This window comes from Agelaius phoeniceus, chromosome 10, assembly GCF_051311805.1.
Source record: "Agelaius phoeniceus isolate bAgePho1 chromosome 10, bAgePho1.hap1, whole genome shotgun sequence".
Lineage (NCBI taxonomy): Eukaryota > Metazoa > Chordata > Aves > Passeriformes > Icteridae > Agelaius > Agelaius phoeniceus.
Window position 1 is genome coordinate 20,479,378 of NC_135274.1, and position 11,701 is coordinate 20,491,078.

Genomic DNA, 11,701 nt, shown 5'->3' on the forward strand with positions numbered 1-11,701 from the left:
CAAGCAAATGTTTCTGTTGCTGCTGTCAAAGGGACAGACTGAACAATGTGCACAGACTGAACTTGGGAGGGACACACCAAGTGCTGGTGAAGAGGCACCATTGTTTTTGGGTGGCTGCTTCACTGGTTGCACAAGGTGGAGAAATTTCCAGGAGTTGGGAGGGTTCTATGGCTGCTCCTGGTGATGGCTTTAACTTCAATTTGTGCTGCACAGCTCCTGCCTATCTTCAAGCCCCTGTAAGCCATTTTCTCAGAGGGAGGAGCTGTCCATGCCTGTCTGTGTGTCCTGGGAAGGGCCTGAGCTGCAGGAGAGCAGTGCAGTGACAGCTGTGACTGAAAGCAGGTCTTGCACAATCTGTGTAGCAGGGGAGGCTCAGTGGAGCTCACCTGTGCCAAGGTTCAATGTGGGACTGATTTATGCAATGAAAGTCAAGTTGTTTTCTAGGTCAGGTTGAATCATATGCAGGAAACAAGTCCTGTGTCCATAGAGTCTGAGATAAGGAAAAAACCATGGAGTGTCTGTGTGGGGATCTGGCAGCACCCATTCCATGAAATGGGTGAGGGTGTCACTGGGCCATTTTTTTCCCTTCAGTTGGTGTCAAGTACATCATCACTAAGCTTTGGTAATCCTGCTGTGTGTCCTGCTCCTGGGATCCTGCCTGCTGATTTTCACCCTGCCTCTCCCAGCCAGCAGGAGGGTTAATTTGGGCACAGAGCTTGCTAATCCTGTGTAATATGTGGTTGCTTTTCCAGGTGGATCAGTTCTTCCCTTGTGCTCAGCACAGCCTGAGCAAGCACATCCCCCCCAGGGAAGGATACAGGGAACAGGGTAGGCACTGGGACTTCAGGATGGCTCCAAATGCCTTTGAATCCCATAGTCTGTAGAAAGGGAGATTCAAAGGCTGCTGGGGCATGGCCTTTCTTAAGTCCCTCTTCCTCCACTACCCCTTGTTGTGTGCCATTGCTTTTTAGATTCCTTGCCCAATAAACAGATTAGGGTGACAGAAGGAATATTGGCATGTCAGTGGTGCTGTGTGGCTTTGAGTGTGTTGGAATTTAGTTCAAGAGTTACTTTTCCTTTAGACCCTCTCAGCTGATGCTCAGTGTTACCTTTCCAATTCAACTTGTTCCATTTTTTGTTTCAGGATGCCAGGAAAGCCTGTAGTGACACAACTCTTGCTCAGGTATGTTCCTGTTCTTTGTGTAGGCTGTTTCTTGAGAGATGAAAAAACAAAAATATCACTTTGTGACTCTAGCATGTTCCTGTTCAGTAACTGAAAGAATAAAGTGAAAGAAGCCTTTGGAAATGTACAGTGTGTTTGTTTAGTTTTAAATAACTGTATAAAGCCCCACCAAAAAAACCCAAATAAACAAAACAGCGAAAAAACCCAACCAGTCAACCCCCCCCACTACCTTAATGGAACCTGCTTCCAGTTTACCTTTTAAGTAGAGTATGTTTATTGTGTTAAATATATTTAGAAAAACTTAAATAAATAACTTGTAGCAGTTTTTTGGAAACAGAATTATTTTGCATATAAAGTTCTGCCATGCTTTAAAAAGTAACAGTGCAGCTAATAGTGAAGCATTTTCTTTCATTGGTTTAAAATGAAAACTTTGAGATTTAATAATCTGAAATAGTATAACATAGAAGCATTTTAAAAGAGCTTCCTGAAGTTTCATTGTGGCCACTGTGAAGTGTGTTATGTCTCTGTAAAATCTGTTTGTGTCGGTGTTGCTGGGTGTACACCAGTATCCTATTTTTAATGGTTTTTGTTGTGTGCCAAGATAGATACTCTATCAAAGTTCAAATGTATTTTTGTTATCTTGTGCATTAAAAATAGTTCCCAGTATCTCAGGGGTTTGTTTGGTTTATTTTTAGATCACAACAAGTCTGGACTCCGTGGGGCGAATCCAAATGCGAACCCGGCGCACGCTCAGAGGGCACCTGGCCAAAATCTACGCCATGCACTGGGGATCTGACTCCAGGTGAGTACAGGGAGCCCTGGGCTGCCAGGCATGGGCTGGGCTCCCACTGCCACCTTCAGATTCCTGTCAGGCCCTGGGGGCTCATGGAGTGGAGCTGGTGCCCTTGCAGGGATCACAGACCAGCACTGGTGGGGGTTCAGGTTCTTTGCCTGTTCTTAGGCATTTTGCTTTCTCCTCTCAATTTTAACTTAAGTTTTTGAGTCTGTTTGAACAAGAGAGAGTATGTGATGAGGCATATTTTTTGGAATGTTGGATATCGTACTTTCCAAAATGTTGAATAATTGTGTAACTTCTATGGTAGGGATTTAAAAACTTTACTGACAAATTTTTATTTCATTGAAAAAAAGATCCTTTTGTACATAGTGGGAAAAGTAACTTGGAGTTTTGTTTTGCTGCCTTTAGAGCAGCTGATGGTGAGGTGTAAACACTGCCTCTGTATTGTATCCTCCAGGGAGGAATTCACATAGAATCTGTTCTCAAGCTTTATTTTTGCCTAAATTCCTTACTTGCTTTTGTGTAACTGTGTAGTTATATGAATAATGAAAGCAATTGTGGAGAGAGTTCATAAAATGTGTTTTTAGTGAGTTGTGCACTTGTGTTCATTTTCAATCATGAGTCCCCATGGGATTCCTCAGCCAGGTGATATGGAGATCTAGATCTTTGCAATAAATGCACCCCGTCAATAAAAAGGAAAAAGCAGAGGGTAATGAAGAAATTATAAAACTTCTGAATCACTTGATAATCATGCATGATGTATGTCTATTTTGAGATTTTGTTTGTTTTATATTAACATATTTTACTTTGTGTTCATATTTAGGCTACTAGTCAGTGCTTCTCAAGATGGAAAATTAATTATTTGGGATAGTTATACAACAAATAAGGTAGATATTTATAATCCTTATCAATAATTCATGTATAAGTTGTGTGTTTGAAGGTGCTTGTGTCTGTCTTTTACCATGGCTGCAAATCAAAACTCAAAAGTAGCCTTTCTCATTCAGACAATCTCTTTCTGTTCCTTTCCTGGCTGGGTAGCCCTAGTGATGTGTTGTAGGTTGTCTCTGAAGCAATAGTTCATTACATAATAACAACGTGTAACATTTTCACTCTTGCTTGCCTAGTGCAGTAGCCGTAGCTCTCTGCCTGTGTGGTGTTGCTTCTAAAGCTAACTTGGTTTTGAATTATAGAACTACACAACCTCAGAATTTACAATAGTGCTTTGGGTTTGAGGGCAGAGGAAGGAGAAGGAAGCAAAACAGCTGTTAGGGAAAAGCTTAGGTGGCGTGGAGTGGAGCTGTGCTTCTGTAAACCATGCAGTCTCCATGGGAACAGCCATCCTGTCTAACAACCTACAGTTTAAAGATGCAAATAAGTTGGACAGAGAAATCTTAACTAGAATAAACGAGGATCGTAAATGTTTAAGTTTACAATAGCTTTGCTATGAAATAACCTACTGAAGATCTGTATCTGTCACCCCAGGAGCTGTGAGTGTGTAAAATGCATGGGTTGGGTGTGATGGGCTGGGGTGCCCCTGGCCCTGGGTGTGCTCTGAGGCAGCAGTGTCTCTGCAGATGCACGCCATCCCCCTGAGGTCCTCCTGGGTGATGACCTGTGCCTACGCTCCCTCGGGCAACTACGTGGCCTGCGGGGGCCTGGACAACATCTGCTCCATCTACAACCTGAAAACCAGGGAGGGCAACGTGCGCGTGAGCCGCGAGCTGCCGGGCCACACAGGTCAGTGCTCCAAGGGGAGCAGCCCTGCCTGGGGCTGGGCACTGCCTGAGCTCTGCTTGAGTGCCACAGCCTGGCTGCTGTTCTGGCATTTTCACCTTCAGTTGTTACTCCTGGGTCAAACCCTTACACAGCTGTTTTGTTTTTAGGATACTTGTCCTGTTGTCGCTTCCTAGATGACAACCAAATTGTCACTAGCTCAGGAGACACCACTTGGTGAGTTTTTGAGCTCTGTTGACCTTCTCCCACCCCCTCTTTCTTCCTTTTTTTTTTCTCTCCAGTGCCTTAATTTCTGTTTAAAATTTGAACTCTGAAATAATGACAGACGTTGTGTTAACTTCATCTGCAGTGCTTTGTGGGACATAGAAACTGGCCAGCAGACCACCACGTTCACAGGGCACACTGGAGATGTGATGAGCCTCTCTCTGAGCCCAGACATGAGGACTTTTGTCTCGGGCGCCTGCGATGCCTCCTCGAAGCTCTGGGATATCCGCGATGGGATGTGCAGGCAGTCCTTCACGGGGCACGTGTCAGACATCAATGCAGTTTGTGTAAGTGAGCCTCCTGCTCCCACGTGGGAAGAAAGGGGGAGGATAAAGGCTACATTTGCATGAATTCAGCTTAGAGTCTACTGAGCTGCCTTGATTTAAAATCAATTAGTTAGGGTAGAGAATGTTTAATTGTATGTAATGGAGAAGGTTGTGTAATAACTTACAATCTACTTTGTAACTGAATTGTTATTGCCGTTTTCTGTGATGCACTGCGCTGTTCCTGGAATAGTTTCCCTTGTGTTTTTATTCAGTAACTGAGACATCACTTTTTTTAAGAAGTAAAGAATGGACTAGGGAAACTTCTTGAAGCATGGCAATGTGTTAAAAACTGAAAATTGTGGATAAATGCAATATACTGAGAGGGTAAAACAAAGCCAAGCATACTCATCCTAAAGTTTTTTTGTTGAACAAAAAGAGCTTTCAGTGAAGTATTCTGGAAGGCAATTAAAATTAGTATTGATATTGAATATTCCCTGGAATAATATGGTAATATTTAGAAAGTGGATTATATTTCCCCTCTGTCATAGTAACGCTATGTTCTGATCTGCAAGATCCAGGCTCTGGTAAATAGAGAAAGAAATCTAAGTCGAAGCTGCATCTGTTTTTGATAAACATGAAAAATTGTTAAGGCTGAGAGAATACCAAGCACATGACCAGTACAGAAATGCAGTTCCTATACTTAGACCTGAACTCTGAGATGTGCTGGGCTCTCTCCATTCCCGTTTCAATCAATATTGCTGTTGAGAGAATAACTCGGATTTGGAATAGATTTTTTTAGGAAATTGAATTGCTTGTTTGCAGTGTTTTGTCTTGGCTGAGCCAACCTGGCTGACCAGCTCAGGATGGAACACTGTGTTCCACTTCAGCCAGGATGTGCAGAGCTGGGGTTTGCTTCATTTGTAGGAGTCAGTGGCATCCCCTGTGACTGCTCTTACAGCACACCCAGGAGCTGCCTGGCTGTAATTCCAGTCACTCAGGTGTCCCCAGTGCTGTTCCAGAGGTGTTCCCTTGCATAGCTGCGTACCTGCGTTTTCCAGCATGCAGAAATGAAATAAACCATTCTGCCTTTGCCTGGTGAAACACTCCTGTGCTGTGCTCAGCCCAGCATGACCAGTGTACATTTTGGTGCTGAGCTCCTGTGTCTCACCCCCACGTTTCTGGCAGTTCTTCCCCAACGGCCACGCGTTCGCCACGGGCTCTGACGACGCCACGTGCCGGCTGTTCGACCTGCGCGCGGACCAGGAGCTGATGATGTACTCGCACGACAACATCATCTGCGGCATCACCTCCGTGGCCTTCTCCAAGAGCGGCCGCCTCCTGCTCGCCGGCTACGACGACTTCAACTGCAACGTCTGGGACACCCTCAAAGGGGAGAGGGCAGGTGAGGACCCGGCCACAGCCCCTGCACACTGCAGAGCCAGGCTGCTGCCAGGGCTGGTGCTGCTGCTGTGGATCTGCTGGATTCCTTTTAGTGCTGTTTTCTCTCAAAATGGCATCCTTACATTTGTCTTCCAGAAGTCACGTTGCATTTCAGTTCCATCTCCATGGTGTGAGCAGTAAATGAGGCAGGAGAACAGGCCTGTTCTTGGGCTTTCCAGATCTGTGTGCTGGGAGATCCCAGCTCTTGAGGCTGAGAAATGCCCTCCAAAACTGCATCTACAGAAAATATATTTCACTAAAGTGTATGGGATTAAGTAGTGCAAAATTACACGTTTGCATTGTATTTTGCACCCATGAGTGGCAGTAATTCAGATGTAGCTACAGGAGTCTTTTTGGCTTTGCATTCCCTGCTGTTGAGATAAAGGGAAAGTGGAAACTTCTGGTCCTTGAATCAGTCACTTCTGTCAGGACACAGCATGCTTTATAGCACAGCTATTTCTCACTTCTTACAGTAACTTAAATGCTTGGGCCTGGTTCAGTTCTGAACACCAGTTCTGCTGTCCAGACTGGAAATAAATCCTTTTCCTTAGTTCTACTACACCTGGATGGGGAACCTTGGGAGAGCAGACAAGGGCAAGAAGACTTAGAGAGAAAACAGAACCAAAGCAGGAAGGAGGCAGGCTAGTGCTGCTCTTCTGTTTGTCACAATATACAGGGGATTTGTAATCCCTTGGGCTTGCAAAACTTGGGAAACTCAAAGTAGTTAATGCACCCAGGACTTTGTAAGGAGACATCACACTGGATTTTGGGAGTGCTTGATGGCTGAAATTGTGGACAGCACTGTAGAAAACAGGGAAAAACCAGTAGAGAGCCAGATTAGGGAAGACATCTATGGGGCAGAAAGGAGAAGTCATAAGGGCGGAGGGAAAATGGAGGCAATATTGTGTGTAGATATTTTTACATACCTTATTGTTGGGTTTTTTGATAAGGCTGTTATAGTCTGTGTGGTTCCTCAGAGTAAAGACAAAAAGGAGAATGAAGATCTTGCACTGTACCTTTTTTAGTACAATTAAGACTTACTTGGGAGAGCAGAGTAACAACTGAAGTCCTTGGCATCTTGCAGACACTAAACTTCCATTGCTTCTTCTTTTCCAGGTGTCCTGGCTGGCCATGACAACCGTGTCAGCTGTTTAGGTGTTACTGATGACGGCATGGCTGTAGCTACAGGGTCTTGGGACAGTTTTCTCAGAATCTGGAATTAACTGGGAGCCAAACATGTACATTCTCCATTTGAGATCTGGAGAGATCAATGCTGCAGCCTATAGCTGTGAAATAACATTTCTACCTTGTATTTGCAGGTGAAGTTTTTCTATTCACTGATTATTACACAAAAAAGGCTTTCTGTAAACTAGAAAAAAAAATCAAGTGAAGAAATAGGGGAGGGGGGAAGAAATCACTGACTTTTTAAAAGGGGCCAGCACACATAATCATGGTGACCGACAAACTAAGAGCCAGTCTTTTTGTTTTTGGTGGTTTGGTTAGATTGTCCTTGAAGGGTTTTTGCTTGTGCTCAGTCTGCTAATCCTGTACTTTTTTTTGTACATAACAGAATATACACATTATAGCAGCCAATCATGTAACATTTGTCTGTATGTAAAGAAATATGTTTGCATTTTTTATGGAACTACATTTATAGCTTTGCTTTTAACCTGAGATGTCACTTCTGAGTTTTGTAGTGGGTGAACTAGATTGCTGTTTTAAATGTTTTTGTGAATTTACTGTAGATAAAGTGAAGCCAATGGTATGTATGTGTTTTTTATAATGGAAGGCATTTGAATTTTTTTTAAAGGCCCTGGAGACTCCCAGTTAATACCTACCGCCTTATTCACTCACTTCTTGACCTGCTTGCCTGGTTTTGATCAGGGGGTTCTTCCTTCAAGCCAGTGGTTCCTGGTTCATCCATTGGCAGTCATGACCTCCAAACACCAAGGAGTTAATGCCAGGTAGACTTGCACCAAGAGCAGTAATAATTGGAAAATAAAGTAAATCCAGATGTTTTAGCTTCCTCCCTGCAGGTTTTTGCATCAGTTATTCCATGCAGTCCGTGGGTACAGAAGCCAAGTGGCCGAGTGCTGTGGCCAGCTCAGCTCTGGCCACACGTGTGGCTTTGGCTGCTCACAAGCTCCAGCTGATGTGCACTCACAGTGACTTGGCTGCTGCTCAGAGCCCAGAGCAGTGTGTGCAGAGACTGCTTGTTCCACACCAACTGAGAAATTCAGGAGGACTTTGCTTAAATTCCTGAAGAGGATTTAACTGTGCAGTTAATTGCTTCTAATTCCCCTCCAAATTCAGGGGTTGCCAAAGCACACCACAGCCAAAAGTGCTTGTTGTTAGTTCTGTGCAGTGTGAATTACCAAAGGAATTGTGTAACTTAACTGCACCTGTGTGACCCCTGAAAACTTCCAGCATAACCCTGAGGAAATGTGCTTGTTCTGTGTGCTCTCTGAGGGCTGTGCCATGGGGGTTTCATGATGCCAGATATTCTGCAGTTCCAACACCATAAATGGCCATTCCTGCTCCTTTCCTGATTTCATTCTGATTTTGCTGTCAGTTGCTTAGAAATCTCACCAAGTACAGTTCAGTACAGAGACAGGAAAATCATGGGACTGATGCCCATTTGAAACTGCCCAGGGAGGATGCTTAACTTTTTGGTGCCTGGCAGCATGTCTGTACTCCAGTGGATGTTCCCTTGGGAATCTGAACATCTGTGGCTATTTTGGAATGGGGGATTAAGTCTATTGGCTTCTCTTAAGTGACTTATTTTAAAGATAACGTGAATTTTAAATCACCAGGTTGGAAGATGATGTTAGCTGTCATTCATTGGAACTGATGGGGAGTCTGGGTGTCTCTGGGTCAGGTAGGAAAGAGAAGGACCCAGAATCCTGTAGTATATCCAAATGGATTTCTGGCTGAGATGACTTCTGTCAAGTTTCTGACATTTTTTAATCCCTAAACTTCAGTACTTCCAGACTGTGCCTGTAAACTCACCATGTCTATAATGGTGAAGGTGCCAATAAATGTGCCAGTCAATCACGGTAAATTCACTTTTAAAATAAGAAAAAGGCACTTCTTATACTGGAGAAGGAACATTTCCTAACAGCAGCCTGTGGTGTAGGACCAAAATCCCACTGTATTGTGTCTCACAGGAATTCCTCAGTGTTTTGCTTTGTGATCTGTCTGCATTTATAGAACTATTATGGAATTCTTGTAACTCTCTTAAGTGAGCAGCTCTTTGGGATCTTGCAGACTCAGTTTATTTTTTAGTGGTGCACTTGATTATTTTTTTTATCTCACAGCTGCCTTGAGTGAATCATTCTGGAAATTTGTTACTAAGGAATTTTAAGAAAATATTCTTTTTCTAAAAAAATTGTTTTCCATAGAAGTGTTTTGAACCAATTTCCTAGTCAACACCTTTGCCGAGACAGGTGCCATTTTTACATTCTGGTATTAAAACTAGTTTCTACTTGTGAAACTCCAAACCCAATTTTACAGCTGTATATAACTTTTCTTACCAGTTCAGGTAGCCTGTAACAGTGGTAATGGCTCTTGTACAGGTATTACTGCAAATAACTTCACTGTCATTGTTGGATGGCTGTTGCCTCTTGGATTCAGCTGCTTTTAAAGTAAATCCTAAGGAATGCCAACTACTTGCTGAGGTGTCCAACAGCATCACAGAGCTCTGCCTGCCTCTGCTCCTCGCTCAGCCCGGCCTGAGGGGCTCTGCTGTCAGCACACGAGACCTGGGAGAAGCCTGAGCACAGCAGGGAATCGGCGTCTGGTGCAGCTTTGGAGCCTGAAGGAAGCTGTGACAGATCCTGCCCAGGTGGTGGCTGCTGTTCCTGCCCTGGCTGTGGGTTGGTTTTCAAGCCTGCAGGTTGCAGTACCACAGGTACTGTGTGATGCCACAGAATGACTCAGGCTGTGGCATTCCCTTCTTTAAATGGCTGGCAGGGACCTCTGGAGGTCAGTGCCCCAGCTCAAGTGGAGGTGGCTTTTATGGTAAAAGCTCAAACTCCTCCTAAAAGAAGGAAGGTAATGAAATGACCCTTGATAGGTTTTACCCCAGCTTTGAATTTCAGAGACACTGGTGTGGGCCCAGGTGTGCAGCTTGTGTGACTCTGCACCATGACAGCAAACTTGCTCACAGCAGGTCCTGCAGCATGAGTGGGCACATCTTCACTGGCTTTAAGGGTTTGTAGCCAGGCTACATCCTTAGCTGAAGTTCAGATAAGTTGTGTCATTACAGAACTGGAGTAGTAACCAAGAGCATTGTGCCAAACAGTGGCAGAGCAGCTCCTGCCCAGCCTCTCTTTTAAGGCAATCTGTTACGGCTCGGGAAGCAGAACCATGTGCTTGATCTAACAAGGTTTATTTTATTCTGGTAGAGTTTGTCAGCATTTTCTAATGTGATCTAACTTTCCAATAGAGAGTTCTCCCTTCAGGCAAGTGCCCAGCCTGGGCTTGTTCCCATGTAGCCTTGGATGGCTGTTGATTGGTGGAGAAAGCAGTCTGAGATTCTGGAAACCACAGAAAGCTGCTGTGGCTTCGTGCTGATGTTTGCTCATGCACTTCAGTAGTGTGGCCTGGTTCCACCTGCCTGCAGCCCTTTTCCTTCCACACGCTGCTGTCCTCTGCTGTGCTGAACTGCAGAGCCATGGCAGGGCTGGCAGGGCTGACAGCTCCATGGATTGACAGGATTTGTGCCACTCCAAAGGGAACGTGCATTAAAGAGGCTGTTCCTGCCCCAGGACAGGCCTGACCTTGCCTTGGCAAAGCTGAGCTGGAGCAGCAGCAGGTCTCAGTGGGTCCTTCCTGTAATGCATGGGCTGGAAGTAGTTGACTCCTTCCTTCAGTTTTGTAACTGCTCATCCTTTGATGAAGTTCACATTAATTACTTTAAGATGGAATGAAAACATTGTGAAAACATTCCCAGAGTTGTAGTCTGTCCTCTCTGGGGACACTGTCACCTCCACTAGGTTTAGTGCTGTGCTTTAAGATGTTGGTGAGAGTTTTGGCTAATCAGACTAGTTGGTATCAATGGTTGTGTAGCAGAATGGCTGGTTTTGAGATAGCATTTCCTGTCCAAGTACTTAGCATGGGTTGATGGTGCACTGTGTATCCAGTACTCTGGCATGCATGCTGGTCACACTCCTCCTACACTTCAGAGGCACCAGAGCCTTTTATCCAATTGCTGGTTATGTAAAATACATGCAGAATGTTAATGCAGTGTTGTTATGGTAAATGTGTGAACAGTGTTACTAATTGATATAACTGATAACAGATTACATGTGCCTGACATTCTTATACCACACAGTATGTTTAGGTTTTAACTAATATGGACTTCGGTGGAATAGTCTTAGGTATTTCAAGCCTTTGTTTTACTTACACAATGGTGCTCTCTTTGTGTTTTTCTTTTTTTTTTTTTTTTTAATAAAAGCATCTGAACACTTGTAGTACATATTACATCCAAAGGAGTCCAAAGCAAAGTGCTTCTAAACATGCTTAATTTTACTTTGCCTTTAGTTCCCAGCATCTCTCATCAGCTTTTTTTGTTTTGTTTTTACTTGTTGCTGACTACTTTGGAAAACTTTGGTAATGTTACCAATTATGAAGTGATTCTGCACTGCCTTTGGATTATGTATGTATTCAGAAACAGTCTTAAGGCTTTTATTTAAGCTATTAAAAAACCAGGGACTTGTGCCATTTGTTCTTTAACAGTGCTGTTGTAAAAAGACTTCGCTGTGACAAAAAAATCACTTGCTATGAACTCTGTTTATAGCTTTTTTTTTCCACGATGGATCTTTTTCTTTGTATTTGTACAGTGGCTCAGTGAAAGATGTTGCCATGAGTTGATATTGTAACCAATAAACAAGTGCTTTTAACCAGCCTGGCTCAGCTGTCAGTGTTGTATTAGAGCAGTCCCTGGGCTGGGGATGGAGCAGCCACACAGCAGCAGCTGGGCCCTGTCCTGGATCTGCAATACCTGTGGGACAGAGC

The 11,701-nt window shown here is 44.0% G+C and overlaps 1 protein-coding gene across 2 annotated transcripts in view; it reads left to right on the forward strand.

The window, feature by feature from the left end:
- Nucleotides 1-11,589, forward strand: part of GNB4 (G protein subunit beta 4) — a 30,567-nt gene extending 18,978 nt beyond the window's left edge. The window contains exons 3-10 of one of the 2 annotated variants that reach the window (XM_077184122.1): nt 1,145-1,183; nt 1,879-1,985; nt 2,803-2,866; nt 3,554-3,716; nt 3,863-3,929; nt 4,063-4,264; nt 5,429-5,645; nt 6,800-11,589. In XM_077184122.1, the coding sequence (XP_077040237.1) occupies nt 1,145-1,183; nt 1,879-1,985; nt 2,803-2,866; nt 3,554-3,716; nt 3,863-3,929; nt 4,063-4,264; nt 5,429-5,645; nt 6,800-6,906 (966 nt within the window). In that variant the 3' untranslated portion in view covers nt 6,907-11,589. Of the gene's footprint in view, nt 1-1,144; nt 1,184-1,878; nt 1,986-2,802; nt 2,867-3,553; nt 3,717-3,862; nt 3,930-4,062; nt 4,265-5,428; nt 5,646-6,799 lie in introns of those variants that run through there. The other variant, XM_054639472.2, reaches the window with a different exon arrangement.
- The last annotated feature ends 112 nt before the right edge of the window (nt 11,590-11,701 follow it).